General features: G+C 34.4%; 1 protein-coding gene across 20 annotated transcripts in view; it reads right to left on the reverse strand.

Annotated features, from left to right (window-relative positions):
* Positions 1–22,571, reverse strand: part of Tenm3 (teneurin transmembrane protein 3) — a 2,500,614-nt gene that overhangs the window by 98,053 nt on the left and 2,379,990 nt on the right. For all 20 annotated transcript variants that reach the window (XM_058571207.1, XM_058571205.1, XM_058571204.1 and 17 more), the window contains 2 exons: positions 22,145–22,345; positions 15,886–16,071 (listed from right to left, as the gene is read on the reverse strand). In XM_058571207.1, coding sequence (XP_058427190.1) covers positions 15,886–16,071; positions 22,145–22,345 — 387 coding nt within the window. The remainder of the gene's footprint in view (positions 1–15,885; positions 16,072–22,144; positions 22,346–22,571) is intronic.

Genomic DNA, 22,571 nt, shown 5'->3' on the forward strand with positions numbered 1-22,571 from the left:
ATATCCACATACATATCCACAGAATCTGCCCTCAAACTCAGAAATACAAGTCACTTTTACAGTAACTATTTGGAAACTAAGACATTTAAATATCATATTTTACATGCATGCAGATTTCTGTCCTTATATTGTAATTTTGCTGGGAATTTTTCATTCTATTTTTCATTATGAAATGTACTGAGCAGATGGAATGTATACTGCTGACTTTTATAGCACAATGTAATACGTTTGTGTGTCACCATTTCTAAATATAGGCCGAAGACCACCCTCTGCTGAGACAAGCCTCTGCAGTAGCTGTGTATGTCACGTGTACATATATGCAGTCCCAGGTGCACACCTAGACTTTTATCATGTGCCTTGTACTCATGCTGGTCACAATTCATAGGAGGATTTTGGAGGTAGGAAAGAATGAAGGTATGTGAAATAACCAGAGATGGTTTTCTCTTTGCCTTTTATGGCAGCTATAATGGCAATTTTTTTCCCTTGCACAGAATGATGTACTTGGGAGTGGATTACTCACACGCATGATAATCACTACTGGGGACTCATCTTAAAAGCTCAGAGTTGGACTGTATGTGAAAAGCATTATTTTCCACCTCATTGTTCATGTGGGGACCAATTAATGAATACCTAATGCTATTAATTCACAATTAGATCACTTATGTTTAACCACATGCTTTCTATGCATACATATATAAATATTAATTCTGGATAGAATGATCATCATTCAGTACCATAACAATTAAACAGCTGTAACCCGTCTCATGTGTTAAGTGATGGAGCTCCAGGCGAGCTCCACAAGCAGATGGTCTTACCCACCCATGCTTAATGTTAAAGACTTTTTTAAAAAAGAGGTGTTGACAAATCAGGACAAGTAGGCATAGTTTTAATGCAAATCAGCCAATTTGCAATGTAGATTGCCCTAAAAACTAATTTGGTGTATAGGAAAAAATTAGGCTCTGTTGTTAAAGGAAGACGTTATATCACATTTGGATATAGTAGATTCCCCACCAACATAATTATTTACTAATTTCATTCAACCAATAGAGTTTAATGGAAAAGCAGCTGGCAACGTATTCATATTTATGGACCTCCTTTGACTGCTCCATAATTGATCCAAGGCACATCCCTGTTAAATCCCAGAAATGACAGTCATATTTTAGACAGCTGTTTTCCAGCTTCATTAAAGAGGCACTCACAAAGGAGAGGGTCACTGAACCTATCATGAAGAAGAGCAATAGATTAAAAAAAATTGGCTCTAGTCACATCATAATTTGTGAACATGGTAAATATGAAAATGGGAGGGGAAAGTCATAGATTTTGTATGGTCTCACACAGTAACCGAACTTGTTTTTTAAAAATAGGTAGGTAGGCAGAGGGACTGTTTTAAGATGAAAAAAGGCTGTTTTCATCTTATTCAAGACATGATAAATTCTGTCACTGAAAAAATACTGAAGTACCACTGCAGGAAAGAATAACCATGTATCTTAAAATTGTGGGCTTAAGTCTTCCGCCTTTACAATAAGCTGAATGGAAAGTTCTGATTTTTAATTTACTTCACTAGGGCAATGACATAACAGGGACTTAAGAGAGGCTGCCTTTGTTAAAAGCAGTGACTCTTAGACCTGCAGATACCCAATGTGAAACTAAAAGCAGGATAAAGCTTGGCATCTCTGCCTTCATTTGTATCCATCTCTTTTGTTACCTTAAATTCAGTGACCTGCTCGGCTCTGCACATAGGCATGTTAATCATTTAGGGAGTGTTCATCTAAAAACTGGTAATACAAGGTTTACTAGCCTTAAGTTTACCTAACTTATCTCATCCCTCTTCAAGACTGAGGCAAAGTATTTATAAGGATGTGTAACTATTAGCTTTTACTGCACCCTGTTTCAGAACCCCCTGGAGAGAGGTCAGAATTTGTCAGCTGTTGAACTAGACCTTCTAGGAACTGTAGGAGTCTTGGGGACAGATCATCCCACAGTGAGACTGCTCTCCAAAGCAGAAGCAAACCTCTCATGGGAACCAAATTATCCTCTTCGAGGATCACAGGTCTGACATATAAACATCCTAAGCAGCAAGTGGAAATTGCTGTCTCCAGCATAAAGACTTTTCTGGAGCCACCTTTCTGAATCAGAACTGAAATACTTATCAACCAGACCACAGTTTGACGAAGATTTGCTTAATTATTATTACTTTTTGCTTCCTGCCCCCATTCTTCTATTTGAACCCAAAGTTCACGTTAGTACCCCTAAGACAGGATTGAGATGGTGAATCTTACTTTGTCTTCCTAATATGACCATATTGGTTAATGTTTCTTTTCTGCTTTTCATCATTATCTTTTCCATTTGGTTTTTGGGGCAAGTGGTTGGATCAGGAACCCTCAGAATCAATCTTCCAATATCAGGACTCCAATAACAATAAAAAAAATCTCAGCATATAAGAAAAATTACTTAAAATCCACACCAACATTTTGTAGTTGCCTGGCACTCTATAGTCAACCTGGGTTAAGTTTTAGGAAGAATGTGGCAACTTTATAATCTGGCACTAGTCATAATCTTCCTTGCTAATATTATAAAAAAGCTGAAAACATGTTATTTTGCACCTGGTTTTACTCCCAAATGCCTTGGATTTTAACTTTTTCCATAAAAGACTTCTGATGAACTTGGCAAGAATTAAAGAGAACATTTTTCATCTTTATTTCTGGTTAAATTGTATATTCAGTCAATTGAGCTTTAAAACCTCCTATAGACTAGGTTTCGGTGGTAATTAAGAACTTAAATGGTTTTTAAAGGATGCAAATCAATGAGGTGTTCCAAATTGAAAAAGATACTCTAGTATATCAGTAAAGGAACAAAATGGAAAAGCTTTTAATAAAAAGTATAATATAAATTTAACATATAACTTAAAAGGCTTTTATTCAATGCTGGGACTCAGAAAATGGTACTCCAAATGATGGCACTTGAAGTAAAGGCGAACCAAGGTCTCTCTGACCTTCTCCAGCCCCCTTCCTTTGATCCCTCTTTCTTTTAGGAAGCAGGAAGGGACTTGCTCTGAAGTTGCCTTGCCCAATCAACTAAGGGAAGGTCCTCCAGGAGGAGTGCAGCAGTCTTGGACCCCTCCCTGATATCTCACTAGACAAACTAAATTCACAGGAAAAGGAGACCACAGGTCTGACACCTTGCCACAAGCAAGTCTATTTTTCCCAGGTACCAATTCTTCCCAGGGCCATTACCTGTGGGACTGTGTTTGCATAGCAAGACACCTTTGTCCTCTGTACACCTCCTCCCTTACCATCCCTTTGCCCTCAGCCCCTATGTTTCCTGTTGTCACCTTCCCCCAGAAACCCTAAGCCCCTAGTTTTTCTGTAACTCAGAATGCTACTTAACCTTCAATCACCTGGACTTTGTTTGAAGTTCATACTTTGTGTGACTATATTTATACACTAATAAATTTGTCTCTTTCCTGTTAATCTACTATCAGTTTATTTATATTATAGACATGAATTTTGTGAGTGTTGTATATTTATACACTAATAAATTTATGTCTTTTTTCCTATTAATCTATTGTTAGCTTATTTATATTATAGATTTGGATTATCAAACCTTCAGAGGGTGGGAAGAAAGTTCCTTTCATTTCTACATCAGATAACATGTCTCTCAACAAACTTGGAAAAAACAACTTAAAATTGACTTAAGAAGAAAAAGGTGATTAAAGAAAGCAAAATGGAAATCCTAGGCATGGAAGTATTCATATTTTTAAAATTTTATCATGGCATATCGCATGTTAATTCAAATTAAGTGAATTCAAAAATTTCCTTGAGATAATTACAATTTACACATTGTTTCTAAGACACAGAGCACCTACATGGTAAATTATTTTGACACTTAAAAAAATTAGCTAGCAGACCACAAAGTTTCTTGTGGGAGATAAATACAAGACAATAAGATGGGAAAGAATGAGGTTTATCAAGTCTAAAAAAATCAGGCATATTTCAATGATACCTTAAGTGATACTAAAATGATACAAATCATCAGCATTTTTTTTTTGTTACTGCTCCAATTTGAGGCAAATCACAGTGGATTCAATGCTCCATTCTTTCTGAACACAGCTGCTCCTAAAGCCAGGGAGTCTACTGTGAGCTGAGTAGGAAAAAGCTTAATTTAGGCAGTACCTACTGGGACCCAAGTTATACCATAGGAGGTAGATTGGAGAGAAATCTGAGCACAAGCCACCACCACAGTATAGAATTCACTCATTCTATAACCCTAAATAAGTATGTAAGACAAATTTCTTCAAAAGATCTCAAAATTTTCACTCTGACATGCTATGTGGAAAATGCCCTAAGTGTTAAATGCAGAAGTATTCACGTGTAAAACATTCAGAATTGAGTTTAAAAGTCCTAAAAAAATTCTCCTTGTCCAAAGCAGTTACAAGTATATATTAAAGTATGTTATAACTATATATATATAGTTTTCTATACTTTTCTAAAGTATAGTTATAATATAGGTATATATTGAAGTATACTATATATAGTTAAAATTATATAATACATATACATGTAGTAATATATAGTATATGTTAAACAGTTCCCTAAATATTCCACCTGTCACAGACATTTCTTCCCAGCAGCACTGCTACCTTCTGATTTGAAACTCTCACTCAGCTTTAGGCGATGCTGCTGCAGCTGCCTCTCTTCTTAGCTAGGTTAAGGGACACAAAGGCCTGATGTCAATAGCAAAGGCTCTTTATGATTACACTTACTTCTGTTCTTAGGGATAAAAAAAAAACCCCTGATGCTCTGGGAAATTATTTATTGGGAACTAAATCCTCCCCATGATTATAGAACATCTGTCAAGATAGCCCTTGAGGCTATGGTTTTTCTGATGCTTATATTTAGTAAGCAGGTGCAAAAGTAAGTGGAAATTCCAATCGAAACTTTCTTGAGGATTTGCCTAATTTGAGGATGTGACTCCAATGAGGCTTTTGGAGACACTATATATGACTTGTGCAGGCAGGTAAACAAGATGAGGAAAGGTGGAATACCACAAAGTTAAAGTTGCAACACATTTCACAAAGAGTTCACATTAGAGTCAAAATTAATAGCAACTCTGAAGCTCTGTGGGATGTGTATTGTAAAAATCGTAAAAATCAAGTGATTCAAAAGCCATGACATGGAGCATTTGAGACATGCTAAAAAAACAGAGTAAAACTTGATAAAGGTTCACATTTCAACTACTAAGTTCATTTTTGCTGGTTTACTCTCTCATTCAACAGGCGATGAAATGCTGAATGACAGATTAAGTCAGGGTGAAATGTAGATCTGCCATTGCTTGCAACACCTGTTATATAATTAAGTTGAATCTGCAACTTCATGGCCTTTTATGATGAAATTGGTATATACAGAAAAACAAATTAATAAAAAGAACAATTCATAAAGGTGAAAAGAAAACCCACTTGAGGGATAGATGAAACATAACATCCAAATAGATAACTACCATTACCATATACCACATAATATCCACTCTTCAAGGCCTTCTTCACAAAAATGAAGCACTGTTAAACTGACTAGTAAAAACAAACATTATCTTTGTGTCAGTTTAAAAAATACTGAAATGGAATAGAAAGAGCACTGACAACCTAATAAAATAGGGCCTCCATCATTTAGAGAGGTCCAAGAAACTAGGTTTGCATTTGTATGAAAGATTATTTGCATTTAAGAAAATACCAATTCTGGGGCTGGGGTTGTGGCTCAGCATAGAGCGCTTGCCTAGAGTGTGCGAGGCCCTGGGTTTGATCCTCAGCACCACATAAAAATAAATAAATAAAACAAACGTGTTGTGTTCAACTACAACTAAAAAATAAGTATTAAAAAAAAAGAAAATACCAATTCTGAGGGAATTCCAGTGGCAAAGTGCTGTATATAAAAGTATTACTTGAATAAATTAGACTCAGATGAGAAAACTAATATTGAGAAACCCCGATGGATATTAATGGTACCACAGTGGAAGAAACAGACTCTGAAAATGAGCCATTTTCAGAACATGCGGGATGCTCAACAGCTCTGAAGGGGATCTCCACAGGTCTCTCAGAAATAGTATCCCCTGTTACCTCAAGTTTCTGTATTATTCAAAATCACTGAGATGGTGGAGTAGGAAGGACCTGGTGAGTTCTCTTTCTGCATGCTTCATGCAGGATTTTTCAGCCTGTCTGGATTTTTGCTCCAACTAAGTCAGCTTAGGAGAATTTTCTTCCACTCAGCTCCACACTGCTTGCCTCCTAGATGACCCATGCTCAACTGTGTTTGACAGATAATGAGGCAGCTTCATCCATGCTGTTAGCATGTCAGGAAGTTGAGGGGGGATTAGTTCTCCTAGTATCTAGCAAGTTTCTATTTAGTAGAGGCCAAGAGATGATTCAGTAGGGAAGAATTAGTCAATGTTTTATTTATTTCAATCCAAATACTTTAGCAACAATGATAACAGTAAGTGACATCTGTGTGGTATTTACTTTGGGCCAGGGACTGTGCTAACTATTCTTTTATATAGTTTAATCCAATTAATAATCGCTGTAGGTATTTATTTTCATTCCTACTTTATATGTGTGGAAATGAGGCATTCTATCAAGTGATAGAGCTGACATCGAGGCAGATCTAGTTTTTGTGGGGTTTGAAATAATTGGGGGAGGCTCTTTAAGAAAAAGAAAACTATAATTGCCTTGTTTATGACAATGACTTTGCAATTGTTCTACAGAGAGAGAGTCTTTATTCACTGTGATAGTTTAGCATGGTTTTATTACTGATAAAGTTTCATTTGGATTCACATTTGTTATTTTAATGTCATGTAAATTTTTAGTATTACTTTTGGATTTGTAGAGACTTTTTAATTTTTTTTTTTTTTTTTTTTTGGTGCCATGGATAAAACCCAGGGCCTCATGCATGCTAGACAAGCACTCTACCATTGAGCCCCTTCCCCAACCGGGGGAGACTTTTTATTGTGCAATAAATTGATCTTACATACCCTTTGAATTGATGACACTTATTAACCATTTTGTTGTGATGTCTTCATAGTACAATATTTTGAATTTTACACTATCTTTGTCAATGTCAGTATACATGTCATATAAACAAGAAATCTTTTTCTGCTGGATTCATATAATCCAGTGCTACATTGGGATATACAATGCACGTGACTTTGTAAATTCTGTTATGAAATTGTATCCTACAAAGACAAGAATTCTGATAAATTCCTCAAATGAGAAATATTCATCAATAAGAAAGAATTATGACATGTTTATAACTAGATAAGTTGCATAATCAAATATATCCCCATGGAAGAAAATTTCCATTTTGAATAGGAATTTTACATATATGATGACAATGAGAATTGTTTCAATACATATAAAGCCTTATCCCCCCCCACCCCCCAATACCTTTCCTTCTGTTTCAGGATTCCATAGGACAAAGTCATATCTTCATACACTTTCCAAACAAGTATAATCATATCATTTGGTAAGTCAGTGGATGGCAGGAACAGTCCTAGATGATCAGCAGTAACAACCACAGACAGAACATTTCATACCTTTTAAACACATCCCCCATTAAATCTAAACTAAACACACACCCCTAGCTCAAATTCTCCTCTGTGGAATGTCAAAGTGCCCGGAGCCACTCCAATGCTACTGTCCCCAAGGAAAAGTGGAGTGGAAAGTGATCTGCAAGTTTATAGTGATAAAGGACCATGTGAACCCATGGTCCCCTTGTGGAATATTAGAAGAAGCCAGGACAAGTGTGGGACCCTGATACTTGTGCTTCATCAGCTTCGCCATACATAGTCTCTGATCTGATTAGGGACCCAGATAGTGTGGCATTAGTGACACCTTTCTTACCCATATGCCACAACTGACTGATGTTGAGGTAGAATAGAAAATAAATAAAAGGTGGAAAGGAAACAAAGAAGAAAAGGAGATAGTAACTTTAGTCTGAAAGCCTTGTACTAAAGTTCCTCATACCTTTTCTCTCATACCTATAACTCCCCAATTCTTGAGAAATCTGTAAATCTTAAGAACTGAAAATTCAATCACTTATGAAAATTGTCCTGTGCACTGCTAATTAGCCTATGCAATGTACTAACATATATATTTTTAGAATAGACTGAATGAAGGGAGATACAATATTTTAAGAAACCTACAATATGGGGGTAAATTCCAAATGTTATCTACTTATCAGACAGAGGAGACAATGGCAACCTAAAGATCTCAAGAAAAGTTAGATAAATGACATTTGAATATAAAGGTAAAAGAGTATTTAAAAAATTCATATTGTTTTATTAATATCATTCCCAACTTGGGGAACATTACAAAAGTTACAAAGAATATTGAGTTTTGTAGTCTAAATGAAGTATGAAGCATTTGTAAAGGAGTTTTTTAAATTGTCATTTATTTTAAATTTAAAATACTATTCTTTTATCATTATTTGAGATAAGAATTAGAACATCATGTCTAAGTTTCTTGTCCATATTAGTAAAAGATTTGCTCTTTCTCTAGGCACCCCATATTGTTCAATAGGTAACTCCCCAGGTGTGCGTATTTCATTTTCAATTTCTAATCTCCAGTCTCCCAAAACTCAGAGCAACTGTGGTATTTAATAGAGGTATGCTGAATACAGTATGTCTAAGTTTTGTCTGAGCAAACAAAGCATGTCTTTGTGATCATTAATGATCTTGTTTCCCAATGTACTAAAGAATTAGAATAAAAACAAATAGCTGGTCTTTTGTAGCTTAAAGGAATTAGGATTTCCCCTAGGCCAAATTTCCATTTGAATTGCCTGAAAGTACATGAAAATCAATGTAGCTCAATAAACAGTTCTGTGTTTGAGACATTACTAGAAGAAAAATACCACAACATACTCCACCTTTCTTTCATCATTATGATTTTCAGAAACAACTCTCTAACCCCCAACCCAAACACAACAGCTTCTTGTTAAACAGTATCCATAATGACACTAGTTTGTATTGATAACAATGAAATGGGAATTTCATTAACTTTTCAAGTAAGTTCCTTGGATAGAATTTTTTTTTTTTTAAAAATATGTAACATCGAAAACATTGTCTGATTTGTAGTTTGTCTTATTTATCCTTAATAACAAAATAAAAATTCTAATTTATTGAACACTATTTATTAGGCTTTACTAAATGTTTAATATTTCATTTAATTACAACAACCCTATGAGGGTCATAATTTCTCATTTCATATAAGAAGAAATAGGTTAAATGACTTGCCCATTGTCATGCAGTGGTTCAACAGGATTTCAAATCTTAAAGTTTTCAGGTGTTATAAAAATCTCATACAAATATGTAGAAAGCAGGCTTTCCTCTGCTCTGAATCATTCGATAATGTATAGAATAGTAACTTTCAGGCTGTGTCTAGCTCTGAGTTAAATTCTATTTTGAGTATAAGTGATCAGGCAGAATGACTTGGAATTTGTCTAGTCAAAGAGATAACTACAAGATGTTGGATACAGAGAACTTTCAGAAAGGAAAAACTCCCAGATTTATAGCATAACCATAAGGCACAAACTGATAAATACATTAATCATGCTAATAAATAATGACCACCCATGAATTTATCAAGTTAAATCAGAAGGCCACAGATATGTGTGTGTATCAAACCTACATCATAAAAACCAGGCCCATGAGATTATCAGTCTCACCAGATGTTACCCTGTAACTTGAAATGCATAAAAGGAGAAACTCTCTGAGACTGGTTTTAGCAGTACACAGTCTTGATATTATCTGGTGAACTCATCACAAGGTTGGTGGGTGATGAACATCTTACTCTGTTCCAGGGCTTTAGCTCAGCTTGATTTCCCTACTTAATGTGGCCCACTTTGAAACTGCCTGCCATCAGGACACTGGCCTAGAATAAGTTCCGTGCCCTAACAGCTCATTGCCCTAAACAAGTTCTAGGCCCGGTTTGTAATCTTATATGACCCCCTTGCAGTGATTCCTTTATATTTGTATGGGCTGTCTACCTTGGCTCTCAGTGTAGCCTCCTAAAATCCTGTGGCCACCTAAACCCTTTCTTATTCTTTCTATCTATCTATTTATCTATCTATGTGGAGTTTGATGTGTGATGTGGGTGTTAAAGACATTAGTAATTAAGACTAGCATAAAAAAACCTGATTGCTGAGCACATGGCTACCAAGTGACCCATGAGTACTCAGTGAATTGCAACCAATCAAAGATGTATGTGTGAATTTATGTTTTCAGTAAATCTACCATTGTGGAAAGACACAAACATGTCTGGTCTATGTTAATGGCATAGCTTACTCATGACTACTATTATCAATAGCCATTCTACATTTGAAAAAAATAGTCCAATTGAGGCCAAGAACAGTTACGATACAAGTTATAGTGAGTCACAGAACTGACTTAAAAACATATCTCTTTTAAATTTCAAAGTTCATGTGTTTAAAAAAAATCATACGTTACATTGCCTTTTATGAGAAATAGTACTCAGTATCAAAGAAAAGATGTTCAGTAATTGCTTACTGAGAAAAAAGTGAATTAGTTAACAAATGAAAAGTAACTAAAGCATGCAAGTACAGTATCCTACAAAAGGGACCTCAATTGATCTAAAAAAGTAAAGATGATTTCTCACCTTAGGAAAAATAAAAAGTTAAATGAAATTGAAAAAAAGGGAACCCATATACTTAAATCTAGTAATGTTCCAAATAAAGCAGAAATTATCAGGCTTGTTCCATGATTTAAATATGCTTTTCATCCTGAAGTTCTTCATTAAAACTCACCAACATTATATGATATAAGCCTATTTTCTCCATTTCTGTCCCTTGGAGAAATGGAAAATACCAATCAGCCTCCAGAGACAATTTACCTGTGGACAGATGGAGAGCTGAGCCTGCTTTTCCTCTGTAATAATGCTTCATGGTAGATGACAATTAAATGTGTTATTCAGCCCCCTCCTTCTCCTTTATGTCTCAATCTCATCTATAGGCTCCATGCTCTCAAATATAAGTGCATGCCTTTAGGGATAGATCTTTTCAACAAAAACTAAAAAGAATACTGGGGAATGATATTGGCCAAATTATATTGTTATATTGTGTACTAGTGTGAATATGTAAAAAAACCTCCCACCATTATGTACCAATAAAAAAGCGTGGGGAAAAAATTTGAAAGACCCTAAACAAAAAATGGTCCTTGTGGAAGTTAGGAATACTAAAAAATTGGTATGCAGGATTAGTCATTGCCCAGGATACTTAGAATTTCACTCTCCAATACTAATACATAGTGCTGTACTGCTTCTATGGTCAATTAATTCTAGTCATAGGCCAATCCCACAGCTGTTTCCTGCTCTTTTCCTAAGCAAGAAGAAAAGAGAAAGGAAAACCAATTGAGTTGCCTTTACATGGTTATAGATTTTTTAAAAAATATTTTTCATTGTAGTTGACACAATACCTTTATTTTATTTTATTTATGTATTTACATGTGGTGCTGAGGATCAAACCCAGGGCCTCGCATGTACTAGGTGAGCGCTCTACCACCGAGCCACAACCCCAGCCCTATAGATTTTGATTCTAGTTAAATATAATAACAGTGAATTTATTGAACTAGGTCATGATTAGTATCTCACAGTTCACAGATTTACCTTGCCCTATCCCAGCTCTCACATTAATAAGACTTTCATTTTATATTGAAACACTAGAAGTAATAGCAATATAATATTCTAATTATGTCAACTATTATTTATAAAATATTTAATTACATTTAATACAGTTTTATGTTGCCTCTGGATCCACCAAATGCTCTTTTTTTGTTAATTAATTAATTTACTTTAAAAAAAATATATATATATATATATGACAGCAGAATGCATTTTGATTCATTGTACACTGGATCCTCTATATTCTCACATCCCTCCTAGCTCATGAAAAACAAAGGTAGGTCCATGGGTATGATAATCACTTGACCCTTATGGAATTGTCACATACAAAAGAGGACATTATTGGAATTGAGCATCTATAGCAGTACTATGATGACTGCTAAACCATGTTATTAGGAAGTGCTGGTGCTTATTTGATGTGGTTCATTCATCTAACTTTCCTTTTTCTTTATTTATAAAAGGGTCCAATAATTATAAATGCCTTCAGGGGAAGAAGAGAGAGAAGCCTATTTTAATCAGAATATTGCTAACAGTAGATTTCCACTTGCTTTCTTTTCCATCCGTGTGCATCACTGGTTAAAGTCTAACCCAAGAAAGAAGCACTTGAATCTGCAGATGAATATGCCTCATTGCTGAACTCGTGGTTCATAATCAGAGAAAAATATGAATACGCTAATAAAAATATCAGGATGGAATCCTTTCAGGCAGAGAGGTGTTCAGTGGATATTCTAAATTCATAACCTATTTTACTATCAACATGCATATGGTTTTATGAAAGCATGAACTGAGTATATGAAGACGGTAAGATGATGAATGAAGAATATTCTTTGCTTTCTATTGGGAACTTTTGTTTGCTTCTAACTGTTTAATTTCTCTTCCATCTCTCTTTCAATTAACCTCCCTGTTTGTATTCAATGAAATGACACATAATATGGAGAAAGAAAAAAATCTTGCTGATTTATGAGTATTCTTTTGTAAAGTGGCAGCTTCTTTCAGCCAGATACATAAGTGCTGAAATTGAGAGAATATGCACAAAGAAGAAAACATACTGTAGTTTCATGGTTGCTTCACCAGTGGCTTACAAATAGCCCCTTAGTCTTTACTGTGGACATATAAGCAGGTAGAAAGCAGATAAGGGCAAAGTACTTGGACCTCTAAATATCAAATTTGGGAATAATTAATTTTTGTTGTATAAAATAATACAGTAATTTATATTAATCCCACACCTTTTAAGAGGTTCACATTCAAGATGTACTTTTTAATTTAGTAATTCAATTTTTTTTTCTGCAAAACTTCGAATTGAGTGCAGAGGCCCTCTGCCACTAAGCTACACCCCAGCCCTTTTTATTTTTTATTCTGAGACAGGTCTTGCTAAGTTTCCCTGGCTGTTTTTGAACTTGAAATCCTCCTGCTATAGCCTACTGAGTTAATGGGATTATAGAGGACTGGACCACCATGCCTGGCTTAAGGTGTTTTTTAAAATTTTCCCATATAATTATTCATATGGAATACAAAAATAACAAAATTAAGGAAAACAATAGGAAACATAAATTATAATAAAAACACCTTTTACTAACAAAAATCTTGTTTGCTACAAAGCAATTAGAAAATCATTCAACAACAGTTCATCCATGGGAAATGATGAACCATGTCATATTGCCAGGGTCAATTCTATATAATGGCAGAATAATTTGTTGAGTAGCTGTTGGTTTGCAAGTTAAAAGTGCCTACTGGATAACTTGCTGATACATTTCTTGGCTTTCAAAGCTATACACACATTTGTTATACTTTCTAGGATAAATAGTAAGATATATAACTGTTCTCCTTTAACTGGAATCAATTTGTGGTAGGGTCACAATATATGGTAAGAAGCATATTTTTCCTGCCCTGCCTCTGACATATGGGCATTCTGAGATTTGGGGCAAGAAGCAATTTGGTCACAGGGGTATTGTATTGTCCTTTTTGTGTGTCCATAGAAAGATACACAAATACTGCCTGTCAACATTTTCTGCCCTATGTAATTCACAGGAGCATTATGCTGCTGTTGCCTCTCTCAAAGAGCAGAGGAGGGGAAAGCCCTATTACCGTTGCGGGGACAGGCACTCTGTAAGTGCTATGAATATGTATACTTGCTGTCAACTCCAATGAAAATTAAACAATTCCCGTTTTTTAATTTTTATTTTATTTTTTTGGTGAGGGGGTACCGGGGATTGAGCTCAGGGGCATGCGCCCACTCAGCCAAATCCCTATGCCTTTTTAAAATTTTATTTAGAGACAGGGTCTCACTGAGTTGCTTAGCCTTGCTTTTACTGAAGCAGGCTTTGAACTCATGATCATCCTGTTTCAGCCTCCCTAGCCACTGGGATTACAGGCATGCACTACTGCACCCAGCACAATTCACTAGTTTTAAGTAGTTAGATCACATTCAGCATGTGAGACACTAAAGAAAGATGTTTTACATAGTTAACACAGCAGCTCTCATCTCTAGGAACCTGCAGGCCTGGTCCTTGTTTGGTTATCTGGAAATCTGGATGTCCCCTACATTGATAAAGTTAGGAATATCTGGAACTCTAAGCACTTTTCTTTTGGGAGCCTAGAATTCTGGTGGTTGTGATGGAGGGAAGATATCTCCTTGGCCAGAAAACCTTGGACTTGGAGGTCCCCATAGGCTTCCCTTGGCAGAAATATGGCACATGTGTGTTGTGTTTCATTCTGGAAAAAAGCATGTGTTCTCCATGACTGCCCCTCACCCTCGCATTGTGGGAGAGAAAACACAGGACGTCTACCTGATGGGTCTTTCTTCCTTTTTGATCTCTAATAAATCACAGTCATGAGTCTAACTACCTCTGTGTCCTGAAGTCCCAAAAGACCACCAAATGTGGGGAAGCGGGTATGTGATGCTTAGAAAAGTCACCCAGGGTGCCTTTCTAACTAAAGTTAGAAAGCAACTTACAGAAAGCTTATAAAAATATAATTATGATAATGTTATCAGATGCATGCAATTTCAATTTTCCCATGACAAAATTTCTTGCTACTCAATTCCTATAAGCAAAAAAGTGAAGCACATAATACTTACAAATACACTGGAAGAAGAAGTCACTTAAGATACCGATATTCCCTCAATGGCATGAATCAAATTTTACCCCAAGGACATAAAACGATGTGGAAAAACAATGTACCTTAAATTATGAAAATTTTCAGGACTGTGTGATTTATAATTAATGCTATATAATATATAACTTCACTGAAGTGAGGTAGACATTTATTACTTGTGTTGTTTTTTTTAACTGAACATTTTAATTCAGTAACTTGAATGATAAAAGCAATGACATTGAATATCTTGAAAATATGGCACTTCTTTAGTTTCTATGGCATTATGTATGTTTTAGATACTTTTGTTTCTATGTTCAATGCCATTCATGTACAAGAAAACCCATTTTTAACAAAAAAGTTTGGTCTTAAATATGTATTTGATTGTTTTATATAACCTTTCTGAATGGAGTGATATTTGAAAAAGTGTTAGCCATATAAATTTAAGAACTGCCAGACTTGTGCATTATTCTATTCTAGTTCTAATGATACTACAAAAAAAAGGACATAAAAAGTCAAACATCTTTTGCAGAGATTCAACATATCAATTAATCAATCTAAGATACATGATTCTGGAATCATAGGGGTCAATGATGCCATATACTTGAAAAAAAATTAAACATATTTTATAAGAAAATAAGCATTTTAAATAAAATTAAGAGATGCAATGGTACTATGGGACACTAAGCAGCAACAGTCAACAAAAGTTTGTTTATAAATAAGAAATTACATTTTCTTTATGTGGGTCCATTTTTGTGACCATCATAAAAAAACAGTGAAAAAAAATTCTTATATCTTATACTTAATGACAGTTACCCTAAAAAGAGGTGAACTGCCATTGTGAAGTGACAACCATAATAAACAAGACAGTTCCTTTTTAAAGAAAAGTAGTAAAAACTAATTTGAAGAAATATACTTTTCCAAGTTGAAAAATAACCAACAGCTTTCTTTTGTAATAGATGAAGGACAGATTTGGAAGTACAATTCAGGGCTGGGGACAGCTCAGTAGTACAGTGCTTGCCTAGCCTGCATGAGGCTCTGGCTTTGATCCCCAGCTCCACAGGAAAAAATAAATTAATTAAATAAGTAAGTAAACAAATAAATAACAGTTGGCCTACCGATAGTGCAGTGCTCTCCATTCCATCCCTGGCTGCATTCACACTTGCCATCCTTGCAGGTCCCGTGTTCTGCACAGCGGGGGTGGCAAGCCCTTTGATTACATGCTGGGCCTGTCCAGCCTTCCTCACAGCGACAGGTACCCCCCATGCAAACACCATGTGAGCCACAGTCCACGGAACATATTTCTATATTGCAAAACAAGGAAGCAGGGCAGGAGAGAAGAGTAGCAGAAGGTAAGAAGGGGAATTAATAAGAGAGTTTTTTCTTAAACTTGTTATAGTGAAAAACAAAATCACTGAAAATATTAAGTCTTTGTATGTCGAGTTAATTTTAGCATCGACTATTATGAATTATGAATGGTAGAATTTTAATTCTTTATCCATCATTTACTTTTATATGTGGCTATAATGTTACATAAAATACATATGACAAATTTGTTAGGAATAATTTCTTTTTATAAAAAGATTATATATATATATAATATATTTACAGAGAGAATAGTCATATTTTATATAAATATCAGAGTATATTTTGACATGAAAACCCACACATGCACCAAATTTATGAAATATTTTAGTATCTAAGCATCTCAGGTATCTAACAGTACCTGAGTTGCACACATTTAGTAAGAATTGAAAATGGGCTATTTCTAATGCTGCTGTTTAAATGTTATGAACATTCAGAAACTTTCTTTTTTTTTATTTTCAGATTTTTAAAAAAATTTTTATTTATTTTTTTTAGTCATACATGACAGTAGAATGCATTTTGACATATAATACATACATGGAATGTAAATACATCAATCATATTGTCTATTCTATTCTGCTGCCCTTCCTATCCTCCCTACTCCTCCCCTCCTCTCCAATCCAGAAACTTTCATTAATAAGAATATTGTTTTGCTTACATTACATTAACTTGCCTCAGAAATGCAGACATGTTGGTTAAAGAAAAGAAATTGTTGTTTGTCCTGTTTGATAAATTTGTACTGGCGACAGATACAAATCGCTTAATCCACATGGTGGAAAACCAGCTTAATAAATACAGCTATTGACTCTGTCCTTTGAAAAACAAGGTTTTCCAACTACTGGAGTTATTGAAAGGAGCACAAGTGGCCAAATGACTTCAAAAACTATAAGGCAAGGTGGAGTCTTTAAAAAGAATTCAGATGTCTGAAGTATTTTTTCCCCCTTAAAGCTTTCTTAGAAGTTTATATAATTAGATCCAATTGAGAGGGAAAGAAAAAGAATTCTGAAGGATATTTTTCTTTTTATTCTTTATATATTTAGTTGAATAAAGTTAAAAGACTATAGGAGTTGTTTAGTTTTGGCTTTCTTGCAAAAATAAAAATCCCTTATAATAAAAATCTGAAATCATTTAGAATAAATAGGAAATAGACTATAGCCTTTTTTCTTTAAATTAAAAAACAGTAACTGTTAATGTAGCCACATGTTCCTATTTTACCCATTTGTTCTTCAAATAACATTTCTTGGACCACTATAATTCTCTATTTCACAGGATAACTTCATCCACCATCCAGGCACTGTGAGAGCTGTAACATTTCTTATAAACAACACCAGGACTATTAGCTGGGAGGGAGTAGTGTGCAGGTTTGTATGGATGTGTGCATGTGTGCGTGCATGTGCCACATTTTCTATCTCCTTTGAATTAAATTTTTGATTAAGAGATCCAAGATGGTTTGATTAACTTCAGAGCAACATAATACCATCTCGGCTCTGGAAGAGAGAGGTTTCTTTCTGAGGTACCCTTTTTATTCAATCTAATCAATTTTTCATTAGGGTGAAGGTGTTTATCAGTGTTTAGCACACTAGCTTTGAGCAAGGTGCGTCAATCTTTGTAATGAACTTATTAATTAGAGTTAATTTAATTGAAGTGGAATTGAAGGGCTAATTAATGGACAAACTGCAGATGAAGATAGAGGAAAGCTCTGTTGCTTTCAAACTTTCTGATGGAAATAATTCATTTCTTCTCTTTTAGCACTTAACCAAATGTTTCTTCAGGTATAAAATCTACTCTCTTATTGAATTTAGATATCCGAAGGTCATTTCCACATCAACAAAAGAGGTAGCTAGTCAAGTGTTTTCTTTTAGGATTGATTTAGTTAGAAATCAGAATTATACTGCTAGTAAACTTTAAGCCACACATATAAATTAACAATGTTATTATAAGCTTTAAATGAAAAATGTGCAACAGTAAGATATATTTGAGACACATGAGACTAGATATTTTCACAAGGTGAATATAAGCATATTTAAATCTTTGCTATTAATTCTAAGTAAGCTATTTCACTTTTTGCAGCTAATAGCAAAGTTTAATAAAGATTTTTTTCTGTACTTAATTGCTTTCTTCAAAAGAAGAGTGCTGAGTTCATTATTCAACTTTATATTGAGAGTTTAATACATATCATTTCTGTTTTGCATTGGGGATATAAAGATGAATAGAACAAAAATCTCCACTTACTATGATTAAATAGGTAAGGTTTTGTATACAGGTAAAATTACATTTTCAACTAATAAAATAATTATAACAGCATGAATAAAATTAAATCTAAATATGTAAAATAATGTGTGATTTTTGGCAGCCATTTAAATCTTTTAATTAACATCTATACATTTTTGCTATTCATAGCAAGATGATTTTATGAAGACTGAATTACCTTTTGAGCTGTATAGTATCAATTACAAACTACCCCTTATACAATAATGTATGTAATTGATTATAATGCCATTACATGAAACAAAAAAGGGGCTATTATGCTTGTTGCTTTCCTACTTAATAACAGAAAGAAGTAAATCTGAATGATGTTATATCAAGCAAGGTAGTTAGCATTATTATGCCTATTTCAATGGTGGAGGTATAAGAGACCTGAACTAAGTAGTTTTACTACTCAAGTAATTATCTCTATAAAATTTAATTGGATTTTTTTGTAGAATATATTTCTTAGTGTAGATGCTTGAAATATAAATAAAAGCTCAACAGAAATACCTGAGTGCTTTTCTGATTCTTGAAATTATAACATATTTTTAAGAGGACAAAAAAATGTTAACATGTTGCTTAAAATATTGTCATACAATTAAAAACTCTTAAGGGGGACATCCATGCCTTTCTATAACCCAGACCCCAATTTTTGTTTCTATTTCTGTTTATCCACACTTGTAATTTGTTGTAATAGTGATAAATTTTCTAACCAAAATTCCTGGTTCCTCAAGCTATCAGAATCAATTAATATTTGTATGAAAAATTGTATTGTATGTGTATTATTTGTATTGTATGTGTATTGTATTGTATGTGTATTATTTCTAATACACATATTATAAATCATGTCTATTTCCAGAGGTGTATGGTCAAAATGAGGAAAGAAGAAGAAAATAGGAAGAAGGGAGGGAGGGAAAGAGAAATGAGGCTGGAAGGGAGAAAGGAAAAAATTGTTTCATTAACTAATGTATCTACTTATAAGTTGAACAAAAACTTTTCATCCATATCACAAATTAGCCTATGGAAAATTTCCTTCAGTTTGAATTTCCAGGATTCAATTTGAAGTACACAGTAAGAGATAAATCTGTTATGTTGATATTGAATCATAGGATGGCAGAGATGTCACATGAGTTTCTCAAAATGGCAGCAAAGTACAATTGTTCAGTATACTAACTCCCCTTCCCCTGCTAAAAGTGTGCGAATGAGCCACCTGGCTATATTTCATTTGGTTTTATACCATTAGGTCATACTAACAGATGAAATAATTTGTATTTCATGAATTTCACATTTATAGAACCAAATCTAATAAATACTTTTATGTGGAAACTCCTCTAAATTGATGAGCAATTAAGTAAGACAAACTACAATTAACTTTTAAAACACTACTACCACTTAGTACTGTTACCACCACTACTAGTTCTATCAATGATTAGCACTTTTGGAGTATTTACAGTGGATCAGGCACTATTCTAAGTGCTATTCACATATTAACTCATTTAATCTTTACCCTAATTACATTAAGTAGTCCTATAATTATCCCCATGTAACAGATAAAGAAACTGAGGTACAGAGAAGTTAAATACCTTGCCCAACATATAGCTAGAGAATGGTCTGTCCAAAAGCTGACCATAGACTGTTCAGTGTCCTTGTTCCTCACCACTTTAGAGAAGAGGGCAAGGAGTGGGGCAGGCTGAGGAGCCCAGACCCCTCTCTGAGTCTAAACTTTAGACAGAATGCTTTCACTTACTCAATACTGCTGGTAAAATCTGTCCTTTTCCTTTCTTCTTTCTCTTCTTTCATTTACTTGCATTCCTTCTTCTCTTATTCATTCTTTATCTTCTTTCTCATATTATCTGTTTTTGCTTGGATAGTGTGAGTCTCTAAGTAGAATTCACCATCTTCTCTTACCTTCCCATTGACTCCCTCTTGTCCTACCTCTTCAATTGTCCTTACCCTTTCCCAACTTTCCTGCCTCATTCAGATATTAACATTAACCTCAATTTCCCTTGATTCAAACTCATAGCTCTTCTCGCTAAACTTCTATATTTTGTTTTTCTTCAGCAATACTTGCCTATTTTTCCCTCCAATTGTTGCTCATATTTAGACAGCATTCCCACTGACTCCAAGCCAATTCTTGCTCTCATCATCTTGCACTTCTAGGAAAGTCTTCTAATTTGTCTTCCACCCAACAAAATCTCACTATTCACCCTCTCAGACCTGTGATAGGTCTTCTAAAACACTCATTGCATGTGTTAGCACATCATTATTGTTAGTGGATTTCCTATTGTCTAAAATATTTCTAGACTCCATTCCCATAATGGGCTTGACCAAATTTTTATCCCCAAATATTCTTTATTTTCACTCTCTGGTGTATACAATATTTCACACAGTTGTATATTTGCTAAACGCAATAGTAGTAGTGATGGTGGTGAAAGCTATATTTAAAATTTACTATTAAAATACTGTCTTATTTAATATTTATTTATTTATTGTATAAGTACTTTATATACATGAATTCAAGCAATTTCCACAGTATCTCTATGAAGAATGTCGTATGATTTTACAGATGAATAAACTGAGCTGTACAGTAATTTGCTAAAGGTTACATAACCATTAAGGAGTAAAATTGCATATGAACCATACACCTGACTTCACAGTCCAGGCGCTCAAGTAATTTCTAATACTGATCCCTTAGTCAAAAACTATCTTCCCTCCGTACCCAGGATAGCTGTGTTTATGTGTTAATAAAAGTCTCCCAGAAAACTTTCAGCATTTGTCAAGGTAGGATCCCTCCTCTGAATGTTCTCTGAACTGAGCACATTATTCTACCTAACCTTCAATATAATATTAAACTGGAATGTATTGGTTTCTAATTATTTCATGTGTGTTCATCTTATCTCCCTAATTAAACTATAATCTTCTAGGCTAGAAAGGCATCTCCTCAAACTGTGTGACTAATGAGCGGGAATGTCATGGAATTAGTTCATGAGTATGCAACCAACATTAAAAAAGAAAACAGATTAGATTTGAAAAATGTATCATCAGTGTGCATCACTTTGTAAAATGTCTGTTTCAGTTCCATTAGGATGTATATGAACATGTGCATGTGTGCATACACTAGGTCATAGAGTAATAATTATAGGTCATGGTCAAATATCTGAAAGCCATTGTTCCATAGGGCAAGGATGATAAATTGTTCTTTCATTTCTACAGAGCCTACTGTGATGCCATGCACATAGTAGGTAGTCAATAACAACTTAGCTGACCGAACAAAATTATTATCTGCCCTCTCTATTATTATCTTATTATTATAATTAAAAATTTGTGGTGAAGCATTATACATAATATGTACATATGTATACTCTTTATTGTGATCATGTTTAACCTTATGTATCAAATAATCTTTTTTTAATTGAGACTTCTCCATTCATGAAATAATTTGCTTAAACCCCAAGGTGTACACAGGTCTACAGGGAAGCTAGCTTCGATTAGTAGATCCATAAAGTTAGAGTTAAGAAGACAGGGCATCTTATGCAGATTCTTCCCAATAACACTGAAGGGAAAATTGTAATAACAAATTGGTTAAGCCTGTTTCCTTCCTCCTTGTATGACAACCGCATTTCATTGCTTTTAACATTTATATCTATAAATAATGACTTTGATATACTTTTGGTTAAATTTAATTGTGTTTTTAAAAATTAAAATATCCTAATCTTTAGTTAAACCACAGTAAGCACTCAATTGCCCTGCATTTATTAACCTCACCATTTGAACAGTCTGGGCCAGTCCAATTAGGGTCACAAGTACAGGAGCCACTTTCTTGAAGATAAGTTCCATGGCCAGAGCATTGATCTGGACACATGGTCTTCAGTATTTCACAATTGTTTCCGCCCCAGCCTGGATTGCAGTGACATTCCCCATGGATACACACACCATGATTAGAACATCCAGGGTCTAAACAGTCGGCTAGTGTAAAAAAAGAAAAGAATAATTTCATTAAATCTCGAAGGTATTATAGTGCATACAGAATAAAGAACTAAATTATAATCTAATTTATGAATATTATGGATAATCAAATATCTATCTACCATTTTTAAGAACTTGTTTCTGAAAATGCAAAGAGTTGTAATACAATAAAGCATTAAGCACCAGCCCAATGCCATTTAGGTAACTGAGACTCTTGCAAGGATTT

Source organism: Marmota monax, unplaced genomic scaffold (assembly GCF_021218885.2).
Source record: "Marmota monax isolate L192 unplaced genomic scaffold, Marmota_monax_Labrador192_F-V1.1 WCK01_AAM20220418_F8-fsc00113, whole genome shotgun sequence".
In the NCBI taxonomy this organism is placed as follows: domain Eukaryota; kingdom Metazoa; phylum Chordata; class Mammalia; order Rodentia; family Sciuridae; genus Marmota; species Marmota monax.